The 23,189-nt window shown below is 38.8% G+C and overlaps 1 protein-coding gene across 1 annotated transcript in view; it reads left to right on the forward strand.

Annotated features, from left to right (window-relative positions):
* Positions 1–22,594, forward strand: part of LOXHD1 (lipoxygenase homology PLAT domains 1) — a 112,327-nt gene extending 89,733 nt beyond the window's left edge. Inside the window, exons 36-47 of the mRNA XM_072413500.1 lie at positions 1,885–2,094; positions 3,091–3,229; positions 3,683–3,891; positions 4,432–4,617; positions 7,740–7,867; positions 8,280–8,397; positions 9,046–9,223; positions 10,115–10,300; positions 18,503–18,673; positions 19,787–19,925; positions 20,390–20,551; positions 21,786–22,594. Of these exons, the coding sequence (XP_072269601.1) occupies positions 1,885–2,094; positions 3,091–3,229; positions 3,683–3,891; positions 4,432–4,617; positions 7,740–7,867; positions 8,280–8,397; positions 9,046–9,223; positions 10,115–10,300; positions 18,503–18,673; positions 19,787–19,925; positions 20,390–20,551; positions 21,786–22,266 (2,307 nt within the window). The 3' untranslated portion in view covers positions 22,267–22,594. The remainder of the gene's footprint in view (positions 1–1,884; positions 2,095–3,090; positions 3,230–3,682; positions 3,892–4,431; positions 4,618–7,739; positions 7,868–8,279; positions 8,398–9,045; positions 9,224–10,114; positions 10,301–18,502; positions 18,674–19,786; positions 19,926–20,389; positions 20,552–21,785) is intronic.
* The last annotated feature ends 595 nt before the right edge of the window (positions 22,595–23,189 follow it).

The following is a 23,189-nucleotide window of genomic DNA, read 5'->3' on the forward strand; positions in this document are numbered from 1 at the left end:
GCTAAAAAAAGGCCCAGAAGGTTAATTGAATGCTGGAACAATCTGGCTAACAAATCCACTTTGTTTGCAAACAGTAGAAAACAGATCTATTTGTATTTGAACTGACAGAAATACAAATCCTTTTGGCAGGTAAACAGCTTCCATATATGTATTTTAACTTTGTATTTAGCTGTTGAATGTCTGAGAGAGCCATTTTGGGTTCTTAGGAGACCCAGAGCACCCCTGGATTCCATATGTAGGCTGAAAAGCTGTAATGATCACACAAAGAGAAAGTTGTCCATTTATCTTCCTTTCATCTTTTTTCTGTCTTTGTTGTCTGTTGCTTATCCCTGCACTCTGTTGTTTCTTTCTTTCTCTTACTTTCCCTTTGCATCTCCCTTACTGGTGCCTGGTGTAATCCTGCACTGCATGGGGGCCGGAATGCTGACTGACCTCTGCTGTCATTTAGGTATCATTAAGTGCCTTTCCTGTCTAACAATAGAATGAATGACATTCTAACCAGCTGTATGACTGTTTCTGCCCAGCCTTGGCTGGCTACAAGGTATGGTTTCATGTGGACTACTTTAAAGTGAACCTGTCAAATGTTTAAAGTGAATACAAAGAACATGTAAAACCCGTCAGCTTGTAAAACCCCAATCTCAATATGTATAGTTGTTGTAAAAATCTTGTTTTTAATATTAATGTACACTACAGGGCAGGCATTTTTCGATCATACATATACAGGTTTTGCTTTTCTGTCCTGTTTCACAATGGAATTCAGGTAACAGGTATTTTGTGATACCTGGTATTAGATGATATTAGTTACTGGACATCATTATACTCCAACTCCAGGCAAGCCAGGCTACCCTTTCCCTCCACCTAAATTGGAGCACCATGCAGCCTTTGAAAAAAATATTTCTGCCTAATTTTTTATGTCATTTGAGTCCAACGACAAGAAAAGTCATTTTCCTGGAGCACTTGGTGGATACTAATTGTTGTAGAGAGCAGTGGCATCGTATAATTGACCAATGCTCTTGGAGAAGTTAGGGAAGTGGGCGAGCACTGGATTGGTGACTGGTGAGTCTAAAGGGGACAGCACTGGAAATAGGGTGGAAATAGGGAAGCCACAGTGTCTTTTTATTTTTAAAATATTCTCTCCATTTTTTTTTTATTAAGCTTGATGTTCCCTTCATTGATTGGAGGTCAGCAGGTTTACTCATCCAAATCATCTAAAAAAATTCAGTTCTTCACTTAATTAATATTTACACTAATAAATACCAGTCAAAAGGGGGGTGACTTGACATGGCATTGGTTTATTGCATTTGTTTAGGTACCTTTCTGTTTTAGGCTTATTTCAGACCTGTGTACTGCCATACTTAATCCGTGATAAGCTGTGGAATTCGTGCGTCTTTTCCAGTCTAAGTTACAAAAGAGGCACAGTTCCATTGGTGCTTCTGAGGGAGCCACATGTAAGCTCCATTTAGGGGCTTACACCAGGTTGAGGAGTCTTCTCCTTTCCCCTTGTGATATCACTGGGCCATTCATTAGAATCCAGCACTGTCACATGGAAGAAAGGGATTACATTATAGTAATATGACTATGGACTTTGTAAAGCACTGCATAATATGTCTGTGCTGTTTAAAAACTGCCTAATAATAATAATACTAATAATAACAATATGCTCTCCCAGACCTAGAAATATTTAGTATTTCTTTTCACTCCCAGCAGAAGTTCATAAACCTGAATAGGTTGGCAGTTAGGTTAGAAAAGCACAGGTTCAATTAAGGTTGTATAAGGACAAGGCTTCATATCATCCATCTGAAATACCCTACCCTACTTTTTTAACTTGACTCCATACAGTTTTTCAGACTCCCAGTGCTCCTAAATTTTGATTACATTTTACAGGTGGATAAATTTATCATTGAAGCTGTGGATCTGGGTACTGTTTACAAGATTAGAATCCGACATGATAACAGCATGATGAACCCGGACTGGTACTTGGAGAGGGTGGAAATCCTGAATGAGGTGACAGAGGAGACCTATATGTTTCTTTGTGAGCGATGGCTTTCCGGCAAGAAAGAAGACAAGAGGATCGACAGATTTTTTTATGAAAAGGTATTTAAAAGTATAGTGCTAAACTGTGCTAATGTAATGTGGTGTAGGATGTAGATAGAGGGTAAGAGTTGGGTGCAGTTACATTTATATTGTAGCATCCCCATTATGGTCTCAAATTCACCTGTCCTCCACTCAACAAGATATCATTTGTACAGCTTATCGTTGCCACCAGAAACAAGTCAGAAACTTGCCAAGAGTACTGGGGTTGTGGGACAGTACAAGATAAGTGTAACTGTAGAAGTATCCCCTGGCTTGTGACATTTATTGTCCTTTGTCTCTTAAGTGCAGCACACATTCAGTACTGTAGCCCATACCTCTAGGAGAATATGCACACTCACATATTTCCACCCCTCACAGATCTTCTCCTTACAAATCTTGATTATTAAGAAATTAACTCAACATTCTCAAAGGAAATGCTGAGCCTCATTTCAATGACTAGCATTGTATGTATGCTGTTTCTAAACAAAAACGTATCTGCTTTCAAGGCTCTATAAAGCCTTTTTGCCAATGGCACCCTTGGACAATATTCCCAAAGTAAAGGGAAAACCCTGCAGGACCCAGAGCCTGTTAGATAAACCTGTAAAAAAGGCACCATCAACTTTTTACCTCCATATAGCTGCACAAACTTGTGCAGCACTTTACAAAGTAGGACCTAGAAATGTTTTCAATACCTACCAAAACCTAAAAATAGGCAGAAGATGCCTAACACATTAGGAATATAAAATATTGATGGACAGAATGTATTGTCTAAAAGGTAACAATTGCAAAGAGAGGTTTTGCTTTAGATGTGTTGCAGATAACAATAACATCATGGAAAATGAGGTTGCAGGAAAATTATGGTATGACTCAAGGTATTACATGTTTCTAAAAAGGCAACTTTTTATTGTGTGTTTATATACCTGTAGGCTTGGTGAATATACAACACAATTAACTATATATTAGGGCAGAAATGACAAGGGTCGGTGTCCCATGGTACTTCATGTTATTTTTTTTCAGGATTACGATGGAGAGCGACAGAGCTTGGGCAGCTCATCGAAAAGCTTTTGGGGTTCATCTTTAAGTCTCAAGAGTCAAGACAACAATGCCAATTTGAAAAGTAAAAGTAGCATAGATGGCTCCATACAAGATGGGCAAAGTAAGACAATTTTTACATTTTTCAAAATGGTTGATACAATGGCCCCATACACTAAAATATTCACAGAAGTGGCTCTGGTTGATTTATATGAATAACAGACACTTTTCTTTTACACAAGGAGTCCCCAATCTTTTTTAATTAAAAATGTTATTAGCATGCGCATGTCCTGACTAAACTGGTATTATTGATAAATATCAGACTTGATAAGGTGTACATACTTCCCACTGGAATTAATAACACCATAAAGTGTCTTCTTGACCGAGACCTGGGACAGTGACACAAGTAACAGATTCACGGCTACAACCAGGCCTCTGAAGCAAGAGGGCTATTACAAATCATTAGCAAAGTTTTCATGTCATCAAACTTGGCTGTCCTTTTGGTTTATGTAACATATCAATTGTGTGTGTGTATATATATATATATACATTACTACCAATGTCATTTTTGTTACAGTGATTCCCTATCACATCACCATCACAACAGGCCAGGAGCGTGATGGTGGCACTGAAGCTCGGGCCTACGTCATCATTATGGGTCCTCAGAAAATAAGAACAGAACGGCTCTGGCTAGATCTACCCAAGGGAAAGAAAGGCTATGAACTAGGGTCTGTCGAGAAGTTCTCAGTTGTGGGTTTAGATGTGGGAGAGATTAAAAGAATGGAGGTGAGAGATCCTAATTTTTATTTTTTCATCCCCTAACCATTTCAGAAATTAGTGCCAATTCATAGGGCCCAACACAATCCAGCCCCTTGTAAAACTTTAACTTTGAAGGTAATCTACCTTCTTCCTATTTTAGTTATTCACTCATACAGTATTGTAGTAAACTAGTTCAAAATAATTTTATCTGTTACTAGTTGGTAATCCTGAAACCCCAAATGCTGAATCATATTCCTTCCTGCCTTGACCATACACAAAGAAAGAAAAGTAGGGGTAGTAAGGTGTTTTCTCCTCAGATTGAAATCTCCCTTATGAATAAAATATTATAGTTTTCTGTCCCACCATCCACGTTGCTAATCTTTAAACTTTTCAAGCGTGCTCACAGTATCCGTTTCATCTGACACAATTCAGATAATTTCTTCAAGTTTGAAAAAATCTAAAATTATTGAATGCATTTGCCATATTCCCAAAAAAGTAGCATAGAAAAATCTGCAATAAAACTTGCTAAAATTTCACCTTTTTACATGTCTATTACTCTTACCACAGCTAGGTCATGATGGAGTTACTCCGGAGAGTTGCTGGCTGGTGGAAGAAATACAACTCAATGTGCCTACCAAAGGAGTTATGTACACCTTTTCCTGTAAATGTTGGTTTGCCAAAGACAGAGGAGACGGCCTCAGCGCTCGCGTCTTCAATATGTTGGATGCAACTGCCATCACCATTGGCCAAAAGGTACCAAGTAACCTCATAAGTGATGGATGGTTTTTACCTTAGATGTTTGTTTCCATATTTCAGAACACATCAGAACACCTTTATGTACTTGACTTTCTCAAAAGGCAAAATATGATGTGCTCATAATACTTATATCATATATGAGAAAATGTCTTGGTTGCTGCAATATTATATGGGGCTCCATTTATAAATAAGGAATATGACATTCCCTTATGGGAGTCTTCCTGGTCCATGTGTTTCAATTGCAGTAATTGCTTAACCACCAGGGAAAGTTTAAAGAATGCCCTGTTTTATAAACAGCCCATGGAGATATCAAATTGGTGCCCATGTAATGCACTTTTAAACATTTGTTTGGTTTTAACCTTAGTGCTTCTGTTACTACCCAACCTGTGCAAATAGGGCTGACAACAAAGTTTATTGCTTACACTTTTTTTTACACATTTTGTTTATTGCTTAAAATAATTTTATTATAATTGATTTAGGTAGCTCCATAATATTCTATTAGCCAGTATAAGGAAAACTATATATAAAGTTTCTTTGTGTGTCTTGTCTCACAGAGATCAAAAAAATGTGGTGCCGGATCAGTGAGCTATGTATAGGGTGACAATGGGGACCTTGTCAGGTAGTGGTAGAAGAAACAGTGCAAATTAATGTGTTGAATATAAGGTGTCAGAATAAGGTATGTCACGCGCGGAGAGACAGGACCACTAGGGGGCGCTATGGCTTGCACGGAGGTGGTGTGAGCCCTGAGAAGGGCCAAGATACAGAGTCTAAGCAGTAACCAGGTCTTCTCCGGAGCGTCTAGTGGTGAAAATGTTGTGCCGCTGGTTACTGCCAGGTTGCAGGCCTTGGGCACACCAGGGTGAGCAAATTATGGTACCAAATCACAAAGCAGAAGGATAGTTGAAGAAGGCCGGGGTCGAGTCAGGCAGCAAGCAAGAGAGGTCAAGTCACACGCCAGGGGTCAATTGCCAGGGATCCAGAAGACAGACACTAGTGACACAGGGGCCACTGTGGGCACAGGGAACACAGGAAACACTGGAAGCAACAGGAGGCACAGGTGACACAAGGATACACACAGACAGACAGGAATACTGGAATAGCACAGGGAAGTTGGCTGGGAACCAACAGACTGGACAACGAGGGGGTAACGCAGGAACTGGACAGAGGAAACACTGAATTAATCACCAGGTGAACAGGAATTAGCTCACAGAACTAGGGGCTCGGCACAATGGAGACACTTTGCACGAACACAGAGTGCAGTGTGTGAGCTAGCTAAATAGCCAGGGCTGGTCAAGTTTTGCTTTCTGGACCAGATCCATTACAGGTTTACTGGATCACCCAGCTTCAATGATGAAAGTGTATCCTCTCCAGCATTGGAATGCTTTAATAAAATAGGCCCAATGTGTCAAGGTGGGGGAGAAACCAGCATTGAAACAGTAATTTATATATAAGATGGCAGTGTGGGCCTTGTCATACAAGGAATGAGAAAGTAGTTCTAGATCAGTGCACTGTAAATTAAGTGACATTATCGGCGTGTGGAAAAGGAAGCAGAAGTGAAACATTAAGTTATAAAGAAGGTGACAAAATGCATTTTATCATTTATTAGAGGAGGAATCAGAAGTGAAAAAATAAGCCATATATAAAGTGACACCATGTGCCTCATCAGATAGACAAGTACGTAGGGTTAGATTTATGTGTTATATAAAAGGGGACACCATGTTTCTTGTCAAATTGAGGAGAAGTATGTAATGTTGGAATATAGAACAGCATATAAGGTGACATTATACATTGTTAGGTACTAGAGGAGAATTCATTTGTAGAACAGGTATATATAAAGTGACAGTGTTTCCTATATTATAGTAGAAAAGTAAGCCTCTTTTAGAGTAAAAGTAAGTTTTATAATGCATAAGATGATTTGTTAGATAGTGAAGCAGAAAACTGTGCTGGATCAAAGAATATTATATAAGATTTTAGAATGAATAGAATGGGCTTTGTTTATGGAGAGGAAATATTTTGGATTTACTAGACAGCAATAAACAATTGTAGCAGATTCCATGTAGGTATTACATTTTAAATATGAGCAATATGCCTATACAATGCTACAGATATACTCCAAAAATCAAATCATACATTGAAAGACAGCATGCTTGATGTAATATTACTAATACATTAGCTCCTAAATCTTTTGGTTTCAAAGTAAAACAGGATTTTACCCGGGGAGGAAGTGAAGATTCTCTCCAATTGGGACACAGACAACACTAGGAACTAGATGTTTTTACCTGTCCCACTCCAAATTAAAGGAAAAAAAAGTTTTGGCCAAAGTAAATTTTGAGCAAAAATACTCATTTGGCAATTATCTGACTCTATAATATTTCTGATTGAATATATAGAATAAAAATACCCATATAAATTCAGTTGAAGACACTGCACTTTCATGTAGGATCCCTCATTATTCTCTGAGCGAATGTGAAGTCCTGCATGATAGAATGACCGTCGAATCTGGACTGTACAATTACGCCTTTTTTCCCCCTCTGGAAGGCTAGGGGAAAACAGCAAATGTCATCAATCCTAATTAAAGTCATTAGGAAGGCAAATCTCTCACAAACTCTATAGAAGAAAATCCTCCTTGAATTGAAATGAATAGGAAAGCGAATGTATTGAAATCAATGGGATGAAATGTCTTTTGAAGTCTATAGGATGAAAATCTCTACTGAAGTCAATGACAAAGTGAATATAGTGAGGTCAAAGGGCAAAAATCTCTATTGTAGTCTTAGGGGTAAAAAGGTTTTTGAAGTCTATTTTTTTTTTTTTTTATGGATAAAAAGGCAAACAATTGATAAAGTCACTGCCATAAGGGACAAGTGCCAATAGCAATGAAAATATTTTTCATCAGTGCATATGGGTGACTGTTATCAATGCTATATCTTGTGGGTAAATTTTTCTTGGAATATGGGTACAAATTTGAATTTTTAAAGAAAAAAGGAAATTTAAAGAGGGAACCTGAGAGATAGGCTAACGTCAGGTGAACCTGCCTGGGACAAAAATTTGAAATGTACCCCTAGTAACATTAAATTTGGAATTTTTCTAACACATAAATGTTTGTCTTCTAAATGTTGTAGGTTCTCTATGAAGTCACAGTGGTCACTGGCGATGTCCCAAATGGAGGAACTGATGCCAACATTTACATGATATGTTACGGGGCCAGCGGAAGCACCGATGACATGCTGTTGCCAAAATGTGGAGACAGGTAACATTCCTATTTTACTCAGCTATGCCAGAGCACTTTAGAGTAAGGGCAAGAAGCTTTTCATGTTCACTAGGAGACACCTAATGCAAATCATAAGATCCGGGGCTTCAGGACAATAAAGAGATAAAGATGTAAGACTGAAAGCAGATTATACTGCAAATAAAAAATGCAGCCTGTTCTACAAACCTCCCAAACCTGTGACTGGACAATGAACAAGCAGCAGTTCACTAATGAGGTCATCACTCTGCTTTTCACTCCTTTCGGGGAGCATTATGGAAATGATCAATGTTTTAAAGTCTGAAGACAAAGCACATCCTCTCATAACTATTCCCTGGTATTAAAGAAGTGTACAATATTGCTAAATGTGAATGATAGACACCTTTTTAAACATTGCTGCTCTTATCACTTTCAGGTTTGAAAGAGGTCAGAGAGACACGTTTGTTATGGAAATTGCAGATATCGCTCCTTTCAAGAAGATGAGGGTCTGGATAGATGGAAAAGGGAGTCGTCCTGAGTGGTTTCTTGAAAAGGTAACAAGATACATTTTGGGGTGATTTACCTTCATTTGGTGTTCCTGGTTCTTAGTTGCAAAACCTAAAGCATACTCACATCCAGGAACAAATGTAATAATTCATATTGTAGCTTACCTATCTTTAGCTTCAGTGGTGGCTGCATTCGTTTTCATTTTTCAGGCTACATTTTTTGCAGTCTAGAAAAAAAGCTGTTGATCTTGATAGAAATGCAATGCCCTTATCACTTCCTGTGAGCAACACAGCTTTATCTTCCATACAAGTCTTCTTCTGTAAACTTTTAATTACCCCTTCTTGATATAAAGCTCTGTACATACGCAAGATTTTCATTACTGGAGATGATCAATCACATCACAGGTGTCCCTTGACATTGTAAAGCCGTCTGCTGGCCAGTTCGCCAATCACTAACAAGGAATATTGTAGTCCCTGCAGTGGAGTGCCTTCTGCACCTTCTTCCCCCTTATCCACTCCTGAACAAATTTTTGTTTTTAAATGAAGTTCTGTGCCTTAGAAGAGTCCAATGCCCACCTTCCCTACTTTCTCTGTGTCTATGTGTCTGTGCTTACTACTGATAAAATATGGTTTAGAAGTTGAATATTCTACCTCTGCGTGGGCAACCCTCTGACTTATCGCCTATGGTCTGTGCAGATTATACTTAAAAACCTGACAGACGAAGAAGAGACGACCTTTACCTACAGCGACTGGCTGTCAAAGACCAAAGGCGAGAAGAGGCAACTGTCCTGCGAGTTGGCAGCTGTGGTGGACAATGAGGAGATGGTTGATACCACCACATATATCATACAAGTGAAGACCAGTGATGTCTCAGGTATGACATTGGCTGCCTCTAGTGTAAATGTATCATAATAAGTGCTTTGTATTATTTGGAACCTAACAGTTTGCAACTTGTTAAAGTTAAAATATTATGAAACTAATGAGAACAATAACTTGGAGAAGTTTATGGGACTGGCAAAACTGTTGGTCCTTGTACTAAAAAATTGTAAAATATCAATGTCAGACATTTTTAACTAGCAATTTATTATACATTAGTTCTCAGAGTTTCCAATTAAAGTACTCAGGACTCAGAGTTCAGAATCTCAGCGGAAGAAATTGTGCCTCATCGTTAGTTTCAGGGATACTGCCCCATCATTGGTGTCAGTGGGAGGAATGGTGGCCCATCATTGGTGTCAGTGGGGGGAGTGGTGGCCCATTATTGGTTTCAGTGGGGAGAATAGCGCCCCATTGTTGGTGTCAGTAAGAGGAGTAAGCCTCCTATCGCTGGTGTCATTGGAAGGAATAGTGCCTCATTATTGGCGTCACTTGCAGGGATAGTGCCCCATCATTGGTGTCAATCGGAGGAATAGTGGCCCATCATTGGTGTCATTGTGGAGAATAGCACCCCTTCATTGGTATCAGTGGGGAAATAGTGCTCCATTTCTGGTGTCAGTGGGAGGAGTAAGTTTCCCATCACTGGTGTCAGTGGGAGGAATGGTGCCCCATCATTGGTGTCAATGGGAAGAATTGTGCCACTTCATTGGTATCAGTGGGAGGAATAGTGCCCCATTATTGGTGTCAGTGGAAAGAATAGTGCCCCATCTTTGGTGTCAGTGGGAAATTTGTTTTTTGCTCAGTGTGGAATGTGCAGGCTCCTTCCTTTGTTTCAGCCAATCGTTTTGGTCTGCTGTATTAAATGATTTTGGTTTTCTTTCCTTTTTTATAGGTGCCGGTACTGATGCCAATGTTTTCATGATAATCTTCGGAGAGAACGGTGACAGTGGGACACTTGCACTGAAACAGTCAAATAACTCCAACAAGTTTGAGAGAAATCAGATGGATAGCTTCCGTTTTCAGGACATTCTGAGCTTGGGTGACCTCTGCAAAGTGCGTGTGTGGCATGATAACTCTGGTGAGTTGTTTCTCTGTTCTAAAGGTGCTAGTTCATTAGGTATTGATTATTACATCACATGGGCATCTCAGCCATATCTGTTAGAGGCTGCAGGTGGAAAATATTCATAAAGGTCACCGAACTCCAAAGTAAATCCTAAGATTCCTAAAACTGAACTCCAACCATATCTTTAACCTTGCACAGTTGTTCGCTCTGTACTGAAATTGTTTACTTTAATATCACTGATAATTTGAGCTTATCACAATGGGCCTGATTTATTAACGCTCTCCAAGGCTGGAGAGGATACACTTCATCAGTAAATCTGGGCCATCCAGCAATCCTGGAATGGTATTCTTCAAAGTCATTTGCTATTGGCTAGCAAACCCAATCTATCTAATTGAATATTCCCCTGAGAGGGGTCATACTGTGATATCAGGGACTTTACAAAGATACAATTGCTGCCTAAACCAGTTTAATTCATCCAGTTAGGGTAGTTTTTTTAAAAGAACCAAAGCTAAAAGTATTTTGCAAGTAGGCAGATGGAGTAAAAACATACCTATTATTTGGAAAAAATATATCTGCTCTGGTTCACCATCACATATGTCAAGGCTGCATTGGTGCTGCTAAATTGCAATGCATAGATGTAACTACAATGCACAATTTAACTACAGTGCAGAATACTGCTTCTGCTTAAACTGCTTCATGAAAACAAAGTGTACATAGACATACAGTGTCCGCAGTTCTGGGCAGCAAGTCTCTGCAACAGATTTAAAAAAAAATCTGGCACAGATTTTCATTTTTTGGAGCAGAAGAGAGAATTTATGAAAGAAACCAGACTCTAATAAATCTGTCTCACTGTTCCTGGTAATTTGGCTCCTTTTCTTTGTGGACACAGGACATCTCCTGACATACACAGTAACCCTGTCCTTCATTCTAAAACACACATGTGCTATAGCTTCACTGGGGTGCACATGTGCAGTATAGTGGCCCAAGTTAAACTATGAGCATGTGTATCTTGTGCTACACATGACATGCAATGTGAAATTGTATATGAGATATTGGGTCCCTACAAGCAGTTCAACTTTTAATTGATTATGTGTGCATTCCTCAATTGGAAATTTGGGAAAGTTCTGAGGCAAGCAGAAAGCCTGGGCTTAACTTCATAAGGTAAAAAATGCCGGAGTATAAATATTAACTAATATTACCAATGCAATTGAAACTATGCCTAAGAACCCTCTCATTTACCTCTCATATTCAGAACATTTCCAGGTCCTGTCACTTTCACCCGCGCAACATCTCCAAAATCCGCCCCTACCTGTCCCCAGAGACCACCAAACTCCTTGTATACGCTCTTATCATCTCTCTTCTGGACTACTGTAACCTCCTCCTCTCTGGTATTCCACTAACCCGACTCTCTACTCTACAATCTATTATGAATGGTGCAGCCAGACTCATCCATCCTTCCCACCGCTCCTCTTCTGCTGCTTCTCCTTGTAGTTCTCTTTATTGGCTTCCATTTCACCTTAGGATCAAATTATTCTCCTGTGCTTTGCCTTCAACTCCCTCAACAGCTCTTGTCCCACTTACCTTTCTGACCTGGTAAAAAACCTTGTAAAAAAATACCCCCCTAGCCGCTCTCTTCGCTCCTCCAATGACCCGTTTTTTTAAACTTATCTACCCATCTGTTTCTGTCTCTTAAAACTCTCATTACTTCCCACCATTCCATATCCCCCCTCCTATTATGTGATACTTCCCCCACCTCCTAGATTGTAAGCTCTTCGGGGTAGGGTCCTCTCCTCCTCCTGTGGCACTGTTTGTATCTGTCTGTCATATGCAACCCCTATTTATTGTACAGCGCTGTGTAATATGTTGGCGCTATATAAATCCTGTTAATTAATATTAATATTGTTATTAATAATAATAAAAATAATAATAATAAGAAGAAGAACCTTAACAGTCATTCTGTGGTCATCAAAGTGATATAAGTTCTGAGGGAAGGGGGAACTTGACCTCAGAGATGTCACCAGAGAGGTACATTAGTGAGAAAAGTTAAAAACTACTGGCGTATGTTACCGTTTCTGTCCTCCTCTGTGTCGCTTCTAGGAAAAAGGACACCCGTATTTCTATTGAATTGGCATCCGGCCGAGCTTGGCATAACAGGAGCTTGCCAGCATATCCAGCTGCTCTCTAAAGTTTACTTTTCACAGAACATCAGTGTATATCACTGAAGACGCACCTCAATGAATGAAGCGACGTGTTCCTCACAGAATAAAACAATGTGAATAAGCTAAAGTGAGAGTGTCTTTATCAGTGCTCTCTGTTCTGTTCTGGGATTCAGGGAGTTTATTCAGCCAGAATGTGTTTATGTGATAAGCCTGACACAGGAGATAATATAAAGAGACATGTTATCCTGTAAATGCCCCCAGGGATAAGGCAGATTTGCATACCGTGTCTGGCTGCACTGTGAACAATAGCAGGAAATTAAAGGGGAAATATTAGGAAATTACAGGGAGGCTAACATATGCTTTTTTTCTTAATAATTTTCTGTTGTAACTGTAACATCTATGTAAAAAGCATTTCTAGCATTAGTTTTTTAAACTAATTTAAACTAAATTTATTAAATAATAAACTAATTAGTTTTTTAATTCCTATATATATATATATTTATGGTTGCCTTTTCCAAAAAAAATAATTTTTGAATGCAGATACTCTAAACATTGTCTTTTATATCTGTCTGAAATGTAACTTTAAAGTAAACCTGCCCATGCAGGTTTGATTTTCAAGTCCAGCTATCTTTTGCTATGGCAGAGATATTTAAAATACTCAGTAGGTCTAGGTATGGGAAACATATGATGTCTTTCCCTCACCATACAGTGCTGAATATCCGGTCTCTGCACTTGTTGAAGAAGGCCTTGCCTAAGCTTGAGTTAGTAGTGCTTACAGTGTGGTCTCCAGCAGGAGAAACACTGAACAGGACGGTAATGACGTTACAAAATCTCACACTAAAACTATGTACACATGTTAGATTGTTGGGTCTGAGTTATTAAAGCTCCCCAAAGCGTATCCTCTTTCACCAGAGAAGCTGGGTGATCCAGCAAACCTGGAATCGATTTCTTAAAACTTATTTGCTATTTGTTAGCAAATGTTTTCAATCCTGGACCAATTTCATTCCAGGTTTGCTGGTTTACCAGATTCACTGATGAAAGTGTATCTTCTCCAGCCTTGGAGAGCTTTACTAAATCAGGTCCATTGTCTCCCAAGACAAATGATTGTGATCATCTCTAGTGAAAATCTAGAGTAGGCCTTCCCAACCTTTTTAACATAGGGAAACTTGAAATAACTTTTAGGTCTTCGGGGAATCCTATCTATAAATACTATATTCACAGGTCAAAGTACATTAGTTTGGTTGTCAATTGGAAGAGTGCCTTTACATTGATAGCCATTGGCAAGAATGCCACCTTTACAGGTACCCAAAACGATCACTGCTGTCACTTAAACTGACCAGAGAAGTACACATTTTTCATTGCTCAAGGAACCCCTAGCAACTTCAGGAGGAATCATAGGAGTATGCAGGTTAAGAAACTCTGATCTAGAATGTGTACAGTGGTCCTTGTGGTGGATCTCTAAACTGAATAGGGGAAAACAGCTGTGGTTTCCTATGGAGAAGAATACAGCATGATGCCTCCTGCTTGTCCTCCCCCTTCCCTTCACCATAGAAGTGAACAGTGCTGTATATACAACTCTCATTTATTCTACAGTCACTTGAAATTACCACAAAAGATAATCCAGCAACACAAATTTGACTTCTATAGGTAGCGTTTATCCTGTAAAAATAGCAGTCAGCCATGTCTTGGTAGCAAATTTTTGCCTAATATTTTTAGGCCCACAAAAAACACAACGGTGGTACAAGTTAAGCTGCCAAATGTTTAGGCAGGATTGAAAACCATTAGGCATGTCTTAAAGCTTTTTTAATGTGTCAGTAAGCATATGTATAGGAACTTCACTTGCAAACAATACAATGAGAATAAGAATGCACATTGATAAAATTCTTGGAAGTAGGTTGATCTTATTCACATACAAAGGATAAAACATTTAGTCTCCCTTTCAGTAGAAGAATTACAAGGAAGACACATCTAGCAACAAGCATTGTTCATAAACCTTCTGATGTAGCCGACAGAACCCACACTATGAAATGGAAAATCTTTTTAGGAACAAATACTTGCTTTTCCTTTGTGCTCTTCCACTTCCTAGTTAGTGAGGCTTGTCAAACTTGCTTTATGAAGACCTAATCTATGTTACAACCAAAATTCCAAATGTGGCCTCCTCGTGTAAGTAATTGCCTCCGTTTCGTTTGGTGGAGTCCACCTTGTATAATGGCCTATTAGCAGGCAGCTGCCTATTCTCTGGAACCTTAATGCTGTCCATCGCCCATCTTAAACATCTTAAAAATCTTCTGCACCGCTGACTCAATCCAGCTGACGGCTGATTTGTCAGAAAAACAATTACCATTGTGTGATGCGGGCAGAGTCTTTATCCTCCGGCAGTTTCTCTGCAGGGGACCAGTTTGGAGAACACATAAGCTTTTCCCTGGGAAGATCATATGTATATCTAAGGAATCCTCCACAAGATAGGCAGCTGACATTTGTCATTAGAGACATAAAGTATTCCAACAGTCTCAGCTAAGAATGACTGTTATTTACCTTTGTTCTTCCCAGCCCTTGGTTGACATCAGTATTTTAAAGGTTTTTGTTGCAGCATTCTTAAAAACAGAATCAAGTCTTCATAACAAACATGTCTTTACTTCCATCACAAATCTAAATATTAAGCATTTGCCAATGGGCTTTAAAGGGGAATAGGGAGTGCATTTCAAATCACCCCTTTATGACCCATGGACTAACTGTGCATCCAGAACCGCTGAGTTATACTAAAGACAAAGCATAATATTACTGAGCCAATTGTTCTACGCTGCATAAAGCTAGTTATTGCTAGTTGGCCATTATCATTGTGTGGAAATTATGGAATCTATGGGGTAGGGCTTGGGAGAGTGGTAAGAATCTATAATCAGGTTATGGAGAAGTGAGTTTTTAATAGACCAATTGGAGGTAGAAGCATATAGGAAAGATTTATATGGTTCTGCAGAAACCCCTTTATTTTGTGAATTTGCCATTGGATTTTAATTGGTAAAAGCCCAAGTACATCTCTTCTCTTCCTAATTATTTATTAATTTTGTATATACATGAAATACAGCTGTCTTCTGGCTGGTCATCTTGGGTTATCTGACATCTTGGGGTCCTGTTTTTGGCAATTGACAATCCTTACAATCACTAGACTCCATACTGTCAGGTAGGTGAAAAGCAATGAATGTATCCATTTGGGTTAGCTTCTGCTGTGATGAGGCAGCATAGAAGCATGGATATGTGGATATACCTTGCTGGGTAGGGCAAATCCAGGCCCCTGCACCGTCCTATAAGACAAAACAATGACCTTATCTACTTGGGCTTCTGCAGTGGACTAGGCATCAAGGGAGTGTGGATCAGTTAGTATACCTTGGTGGCAAATAGGTGGTGTCATGATAGGCCATCAAGAAGTACAGTCCTTAATGGGCAGGTGACAATATTTCTTTAATTACAGTGCTTTTCACATCTTCATTATCAGTCTAGTTTTACCAGTTGTACCAGTCTCAGCACTTATATAGAAATCTAGTGATTAGTCATATCATATACTTGTCAGTATATTTCCTGTATTCAATTCTTTTAGGAGGTGGAGTCCTAGCAATACCATGCTGACTGGAAGTTTTGTGCAGTTCTTTTCTGTTCAGAGAGTGTAAATCAATCCCTTGCAATTTATCTATAATAAAAACCTATAAAGCTGCATTAAACAGAGGAGAAATACAACCCATTCTGCCTATAGTTCATTCTGCTCTGAATCTAATATCAATAGGAGAGAAACAATCTACAAGAAAGCAGCTACTGCTAAAGTGATCTACTTAAAAATTACCCCAAATATACCCAATAATTATTCTAAAATAAGGATTTTACATCACAAATAAAACAGTAAGACAAGAGATAAATGTATTACATGTAAACATAAAAGAAAAAAAAAACATTGTGGTTTTACCTTTAATAAAAGTGCTTCACATATCTAAATTTTTGCAGCCACAAAGGGGTTATTCTGAGGGACAGACAAGTGATTTCTTATCAAAACTAATCAGATCTTTTCAGCTGCATCTTAATAACCGCCGTATGTCAAGGAGGCGAAATTTGTAGACCATTCTGGGAAAACGCAGAGGATTAAAGCTCTCTTATTATCTATAAAAACCCTTCTACTGACTTTATTATAATTCCCTGAAGCCATCTGCTTTCCTCCAAGACATAGATGCTTGAAATTACTTTTTAGCCAATGGGCATTTCATAAGAGAGGAGCCTAGTCATGAAGGGTTCCCATCTCTATGGCAGCTGGGATGCATCAATCAGCTGTTTTGTATATTTTTGGACAATCTTAGCTTCATGGTGGATCCCCATATGTTTAATACCACTTCTTCCATATTTTTACTGGGCTGCTAGGAAAAAAAATCAGAAATTGAAATTAACAAGCTTAGGTGAGTTTTTGATTACTAGAACAGTTTTGTAATGGTCCAATATTCTAAATTAATTTCATTGGGAGCCATATTTATACCACAGGTAAGGGAACAGTGTTGTTTTAAGGGCTATGAAAGCATATGGAATAAAAGGATATGTTAGGTACCCCTATTTACTTATTTACTTTAAAGGCACTTAATCATTTTTATGATAATTTGAACCCTGTTCTGGAGCTTCCATTCGCTAGGTGAAAATAAAATCAGATATACAGTGCAGGTGTCCGCCATGTATTCCTATTCATGGGAAAGGAAAGTACTGAAATCTAAACTAAATTATAATTATGGTCTCTGGGGGTCTTGCTGTAGGCTTAGCATATTTGCATAATATAGTTAACCTAACTCCTAAAGTGCCCTACCCCAAGAATAAAAGGTTGGTGCTCCTGCAGCTGACATAATTCAGTCCTCTTCTGTGTCTGGAATTTTTTTCTTCTTATCCAGCCACACATGGACATAGACGTATTTAGCACCTAGTTTACATTGTAAGAAGATGGCAGGATTGCACACTGTGCTGCTCATGTTCAGGGATGCGTGCAGACTGGGATTTTCATATAAACAGTCATTGTTTGGTTGTTTGTAAACTACACCTTACTTAGGAGTGTGTATATATATATATAACCATTTAAAATATTTAACCCCACCATTTAAAACTAAATATTCCCTGGGCTTCTCTTTTTCAGTACTGGTAATAGGGAATCATAGGTTTGCAAAAATGAGGCGCTTTATATATTGGGTTCCTCTTAGGTTGAATCTTTTTAAACCTACTTTAATTAGAGATGACAGAAGGAGGAGTCAACATTTTATTCACTTGTGTGCATAAAGTTTGACTCAAAGCAGCGCTAAACCCAAAAAATTAAAAATTGCGACCAGGCAGGTCCTTTACTGCATAAGAGACACCTTCAATAAAATAACCTTACCTGCGTTCTGCAATAAAGCCCTGCCTGATCCCACATTTTTTTAAAGCAGAGCTTTAAGTCCATTTAAAGATACTAAGCTCTGTATACAACATGCTTTTTTTCAACAAAGCTAATAAAATATAAACATAAAGATTTGTTTCTAACTGAAGGCTGAAAATAAAGTGAAACAAAATAAACATATTCTTTTGCAATTTCTTTCCATTTTTATTCAAAATACTATCTATACCTTGTTCTGATCCTCCTTCAATGAATATGTTCAACAAGTGTAAGTTGTATTCACCAGAAAACTTGGATATTGTTATAGTCATTGTGCAGTATGTTCTTCAGTAACCCCTGTTTTCTAGTTAACCTATGGTCACCCCAACAATGGAAACAAATCACCCCAACAATGGAAACAAAAGAAAATTGTGTCCTCAGCTATACAAAATAAAGCAAAATTGTCCTGCATGATTTTACCTCTCATTAAAATTGCACCATGCACAGAGATTCTGATTTGTCGGTCTTGCACAGACAGTTCCATAAGGCAAACAGCAATTTGTAAAATGCAGTAACCCTCAACATCCAATCACATTTCATGCCATATATGATCACATTTCTGATTGTACAGTTCTATTGTATACGCTCTATACCACTTGATAGGAATGATGTTTGACTGACATTGGTCTTTTCCAGGGATCGGTCCTGGATGGCATTTGGAGTTCATAGATGTGAGAGATGAGCTGATGAACAAGACATTCCGCTTCCAGTGTGATCGCTGGCTGGCTAAGAACGCAGATGATAAGCAGATTACCAGAGAGCTTGCTTGTGCCAACAATGATATCCTTGACCTTAAAGAACGCACATGTAAGTTTGGGGATTTTTTGCTGTTGAAGCATTCTGTAAAATTGCTTTATGCATTTTGTTTGATGAATTGATTTATTATTCTTATATGAATGTTTGTGAACATTGGTGGGACTAACATAAGGGATTCAGGTCATGAAGCCCAACTGAACATCTTTAGAATAAAAGTAGTAGAGCCTTGTCCCTGCCACTATATTGTAGAGAAGGATCCTTGTTCTCTATGTGAAAGTAGTTATTTCCTTGCAGGGTCTGGCACATTCTTCTAAGACAGACCTAGAGCTCTCAGCACAACTTATGATCCTTTGGAGAGCTCTAGATCAAACTTAGCATGGGAGAGTTGTGAATTGCATTTGGAAGGGAAGCCCAGAGAAAATGGGAAGCAGACAAGAAGTCCTGATTGAGGAATGTGAAGAAATGACTAAAGTAAGGGATGAGGAGAAGGTCAGATTTAGAGTGTAGGATTGAGGTAGTTAGGAGAGACAGGACATTAAATTTAACTATCTGAGTAACTGTCAGCCAGGTATGGCATTGAGATAAGTAGCATGGGAGGAGTAAAAGGGAATTGAATCGATTAGGTAGGCCATTTCAGGATAGACCCCAATGGTGCCAGTCAATTCGTTGACATACCCACGAAGAGGTAGAATATGATAAGGGAAGAACACCAGCATAAAGCAGTGTTGTACAGTCCATGTATGAGAATATATATGAGCAATACCTACTCCTTGGTCCATTAAGGTAAATGTAGGAGGTACAGTGCTGGATGTTGTGGGGTCATGGGGGTTTAAACAATGGTACAGCTTCAATCAGATCACCTTTTAATATTTAATTACTGGATGTTGAGAACAAGGGGGCAGGATTTGATTGGAAGCTTTGGGTATAGGTAATATTCCTTAAGGCCAGCAGGTTACTATCGAGTAAGTACAACTATTGTTGCATTATTCTGTAGAAGAGTAAGAAAATGAGGGGTTAAAAAAAAAGGAAACAGAAGTGGCCCACCCCTTTAATTCAATTGTAGAGAGTTCACGTTAGTAGCAGTGTATAGTTGAGTATTGACTACCGGTATATCTTTATACATGTGTATTTAATACTAAATATTTTCCCATTGTCTTTCTACAGCATATGAGATAGTGACAGTGACAAGTGACCGTGATGATGCTGAGACGAAGGACAACATCTGGATTGTGTTAGAAGGAAAAAAGGGAAGATCTAAAGAGTTTCTACTTGAGAACAACTCCAAGAAGAGGAGATTTGCTCGGTATGTATGAACATGGGCTACACCTACTAGGAGACTGAGGAAAAGAATGCTTCAGGTGGAGCCCTCCCAAAGAAGAATGAGACAAGATTATTTGCTTTCTTTGGCTTACAACCTGGTCTGACTTACAATGGAACCAAACTACTGAGGTTCCCAGGTTCTTAGCACTGCCCAGTCTTCTTACAGACATAGCAGCCACATGCTAAAGGACCGCATGGTTGCATTGACTGGCTGCACAGGGAGTGGCAGGGTGCATGAGATTTGCTTTAGCTCTGACTTAGCAAGGGGCTTGTTGGACCACATCAGATAGGCTGCTAAAGAAAATGCAATGCATTATTTTCACCAAGCCCTATGTCAAATGAAGGCATGAACCTAGATTGCTTTGCGAAAAAATAACCTAAAAAGAACAAATGGTTTGTAATGATGTATGGATTTGCTTTAACATAAATTATATCTCTTTTCTTCAGAAATGCAACGGATGTGTTTAAGTTTTCATCTAAGAACGTGGGTGATATTGCTGCAATATGCGTGGGTCATTGTCCCAAGGATGGAAGGAAATTTTCCCCTAAGCCAGATTTGCACTGGCACGTGAAGGAGATCACTGTCACAGAAATGGAACTTGGAAACCAGTAAGTGGACTTTTCCATAATACGGGCCTGACATGCTCATTTCAATAACAAATACACAATACAAATGAACATAAGAAATAATGATCTTACCACCATACAATATGTATAGTGAGGATTGTAATAGCAGCTGGTCCTGTTTTAAAGCAGAATTCTATATATAGAAAACAGGAATATTATCCTTCCTGTTGATACCATCCTCCCCCTTCAAGTGACATGGTAAAATAAATAATATGTGCCATGCATTTCTACAGTATATGCATAATGCACCATGATTGATCCCTTTCAAAGGTCCTGGAAGTACAGAAAAAAATGCTTGGTCTGATCTATCGATCAGCTGGAAATGGTACTACTCCTACCCAGTTGTCTTTTACTATACTACAAAATCACCTCCACCACTTCTCATCTCCACACCTCCACCACTTCTCATCTCCACAACACAGAGATTGTTTATTCTGAAGGCAAAACATAGGGACTGGAAGTGCTGATTAGGCTCCTTGAAATTACACAGAAAAAGTCAATAGGGCACAGGATCGCTTTGAATTACAGGCAAGATCAAAAGGTATTTGCATTTGCCTAACAGAAATAGAAAACACCTTCAACGTATATTTAACTGTGAGTATAATAAATATAGTCAGGGGTTCACTGAAGACCTGAGAGTTATTCCAAGGGTTTCTCCATGTTAGAAAGGTTGAGAAAGGCTCTGAATATATTGTTGGTTAGTTGACAAATATAAAGAAAGAGATTTTTATGATTTGATGAACCATGGGAAACCTTTTGAGTCAACCTAAATACACAAAGGATGGAAATAAGGCTCAAAAGGCTAAGACCTAAAATTCAGAATATGGGGACTTGACTAAAGCAGGGGAATACGTTGAACCTTAGAAAGGATTTCTAATGATGATTGGAACAGACTTCCAGCACTGGTAAACAAACTAAAAATAAAACATGCAAAGAAGAATCCCCAAATGTTAAAAAAAAGAACGGAATCAGAAAGGATGATGTTTTTTTGCCTTTCTTTGGTTTAACTATCTATAGTGTTGTTATCTGGGATATGTTTATTTCCCTACGGGTTCAACTTGATGGACTTATGTATTTTTTCAACCTAACTATGTCAGAAAAAAGGACAGAATTGATGGACCACTTGGTCTTTTTCTGCTAAACTCGTGTTTCTTTGATTTGTTGTTTGGTCCTTCATACCAGAACATAGCTCTAACGTAATGCTTTCTACATCTAGATATATCTTTAACTGCAATGCCAAGGTTCCACTGCGCAACAAGAGAGACGATTACAAAGTATTTGAGTGTGCCAAGACCATCGAAAGCTTTGCCAGCAGGGCCCGCAGCCTGGTTCCGGTGAAATACGAAGTCATCATTGTCACTGGTTTTGAAAAGGGATCAGGAACCGACGCCAACGTCTTCATCACCATGTATGGGTCTAATGGAGACTCAGGCAAGCACGCCCTGAAACAGAAGATGAGGAACCTCTTTGAACGTGGGAAGACCAATCGTTTTTATATCGAGACTTTAGACTTGGGTGAAATGAAGAAAGTTCGTGTAGAGCATGACAACAGTGGCCTCAACCCTGGGTGGTTGTTGGAGAGGGTTGAGGTCACCAATTCTGCCACTGGTGTGACCACCATATTTCCTTGTGGCAAGTGGCTTGACAAGAAAAGAGGGGATGGTGAGATATGGAGAGATCTCTACCCAAGATACTAAACCAACCTAATTTATCTGCGCCAGCTTGCCATGACTTTCATAGACACATTTTACATGTATTTTATACATATTTATAATGTACTTTTTTACGTTATATAAACAGAATATGTACAGAATTTTCTTTCATGACTTTTGAAAAACACCATGACCATGGTAACCTATCACTGTGTAACAGTACTTCCTGGTAGCGACCTGTCAGCCATTTTGTCACCCCAGATAAAGGCCAACTTCTATGTTAAAATAAAGCTCAGGAAATGTATTATGCTTTTTATCTCTCATGGGTTAAATTGTATGATATAATGTTTAATAAACTGGTATAAAGTTTTGATATATTCTTTTATGTATTCCTTCTTCTTTGGGTTCTGTCTGCATTCTTACAAACTCTTTGGCTCCTGGGCCGTGTATATATATACAGTACTGTAACCCAATAAGCTGATTAATGGTCATGTGATCTCTGTGATAGGGACAGCGTTGTAATGTAATGTAACAGAGGTTAGCACTTTGGTCTTTGTAGCACTAGGTCCCAGGCTCAAATTTTGGCTAGGGCACTTTCTGCATGGAGTTTGCATGTTCTCCACACGGGTTTCTTCTGGGTGCTACAGTTTCCAGTTAGGTTAATTTGCTTTCCTCCCAAAAAAATGACATTAGACTGTGTTAATGACATATGACTATGGTAGGGACATTAGATTGTGAGCCTTCTTGAGGGACAGCTAGTGATATGACTAAAGACTTTGTAAAGAAATGCATAATGACCCTGATTTATGAAAGCTCTCCAAGGCTGGAGAGAATACACTTTCGGAAGTGAAGCTGGGTGATCCAGAAAACATGGGATGTTTTTTAAAAAAAATCATTTTCTATTTGCTAGCAAATGTTTTGAATCCTGGACCAAATCCATTCCAGGTTTGCTGGATCACCCGGCTTCA

The sequence above is a fragment of the Pyxicephalus adspersus genome, chromosome 6 (assembly GCF_032062135.1).
Source record: "Pyxicephalus adspersus chromosome 6, UCB_Pads_2.0, whole genome shotgun sequence".
Lineage (NCBI taxonomy): Eukaryota > Metazoa > Chordata > Amphibia > Anura > Pyxicephalidae > Pyxicephalus > Pyxicephalus adspersus.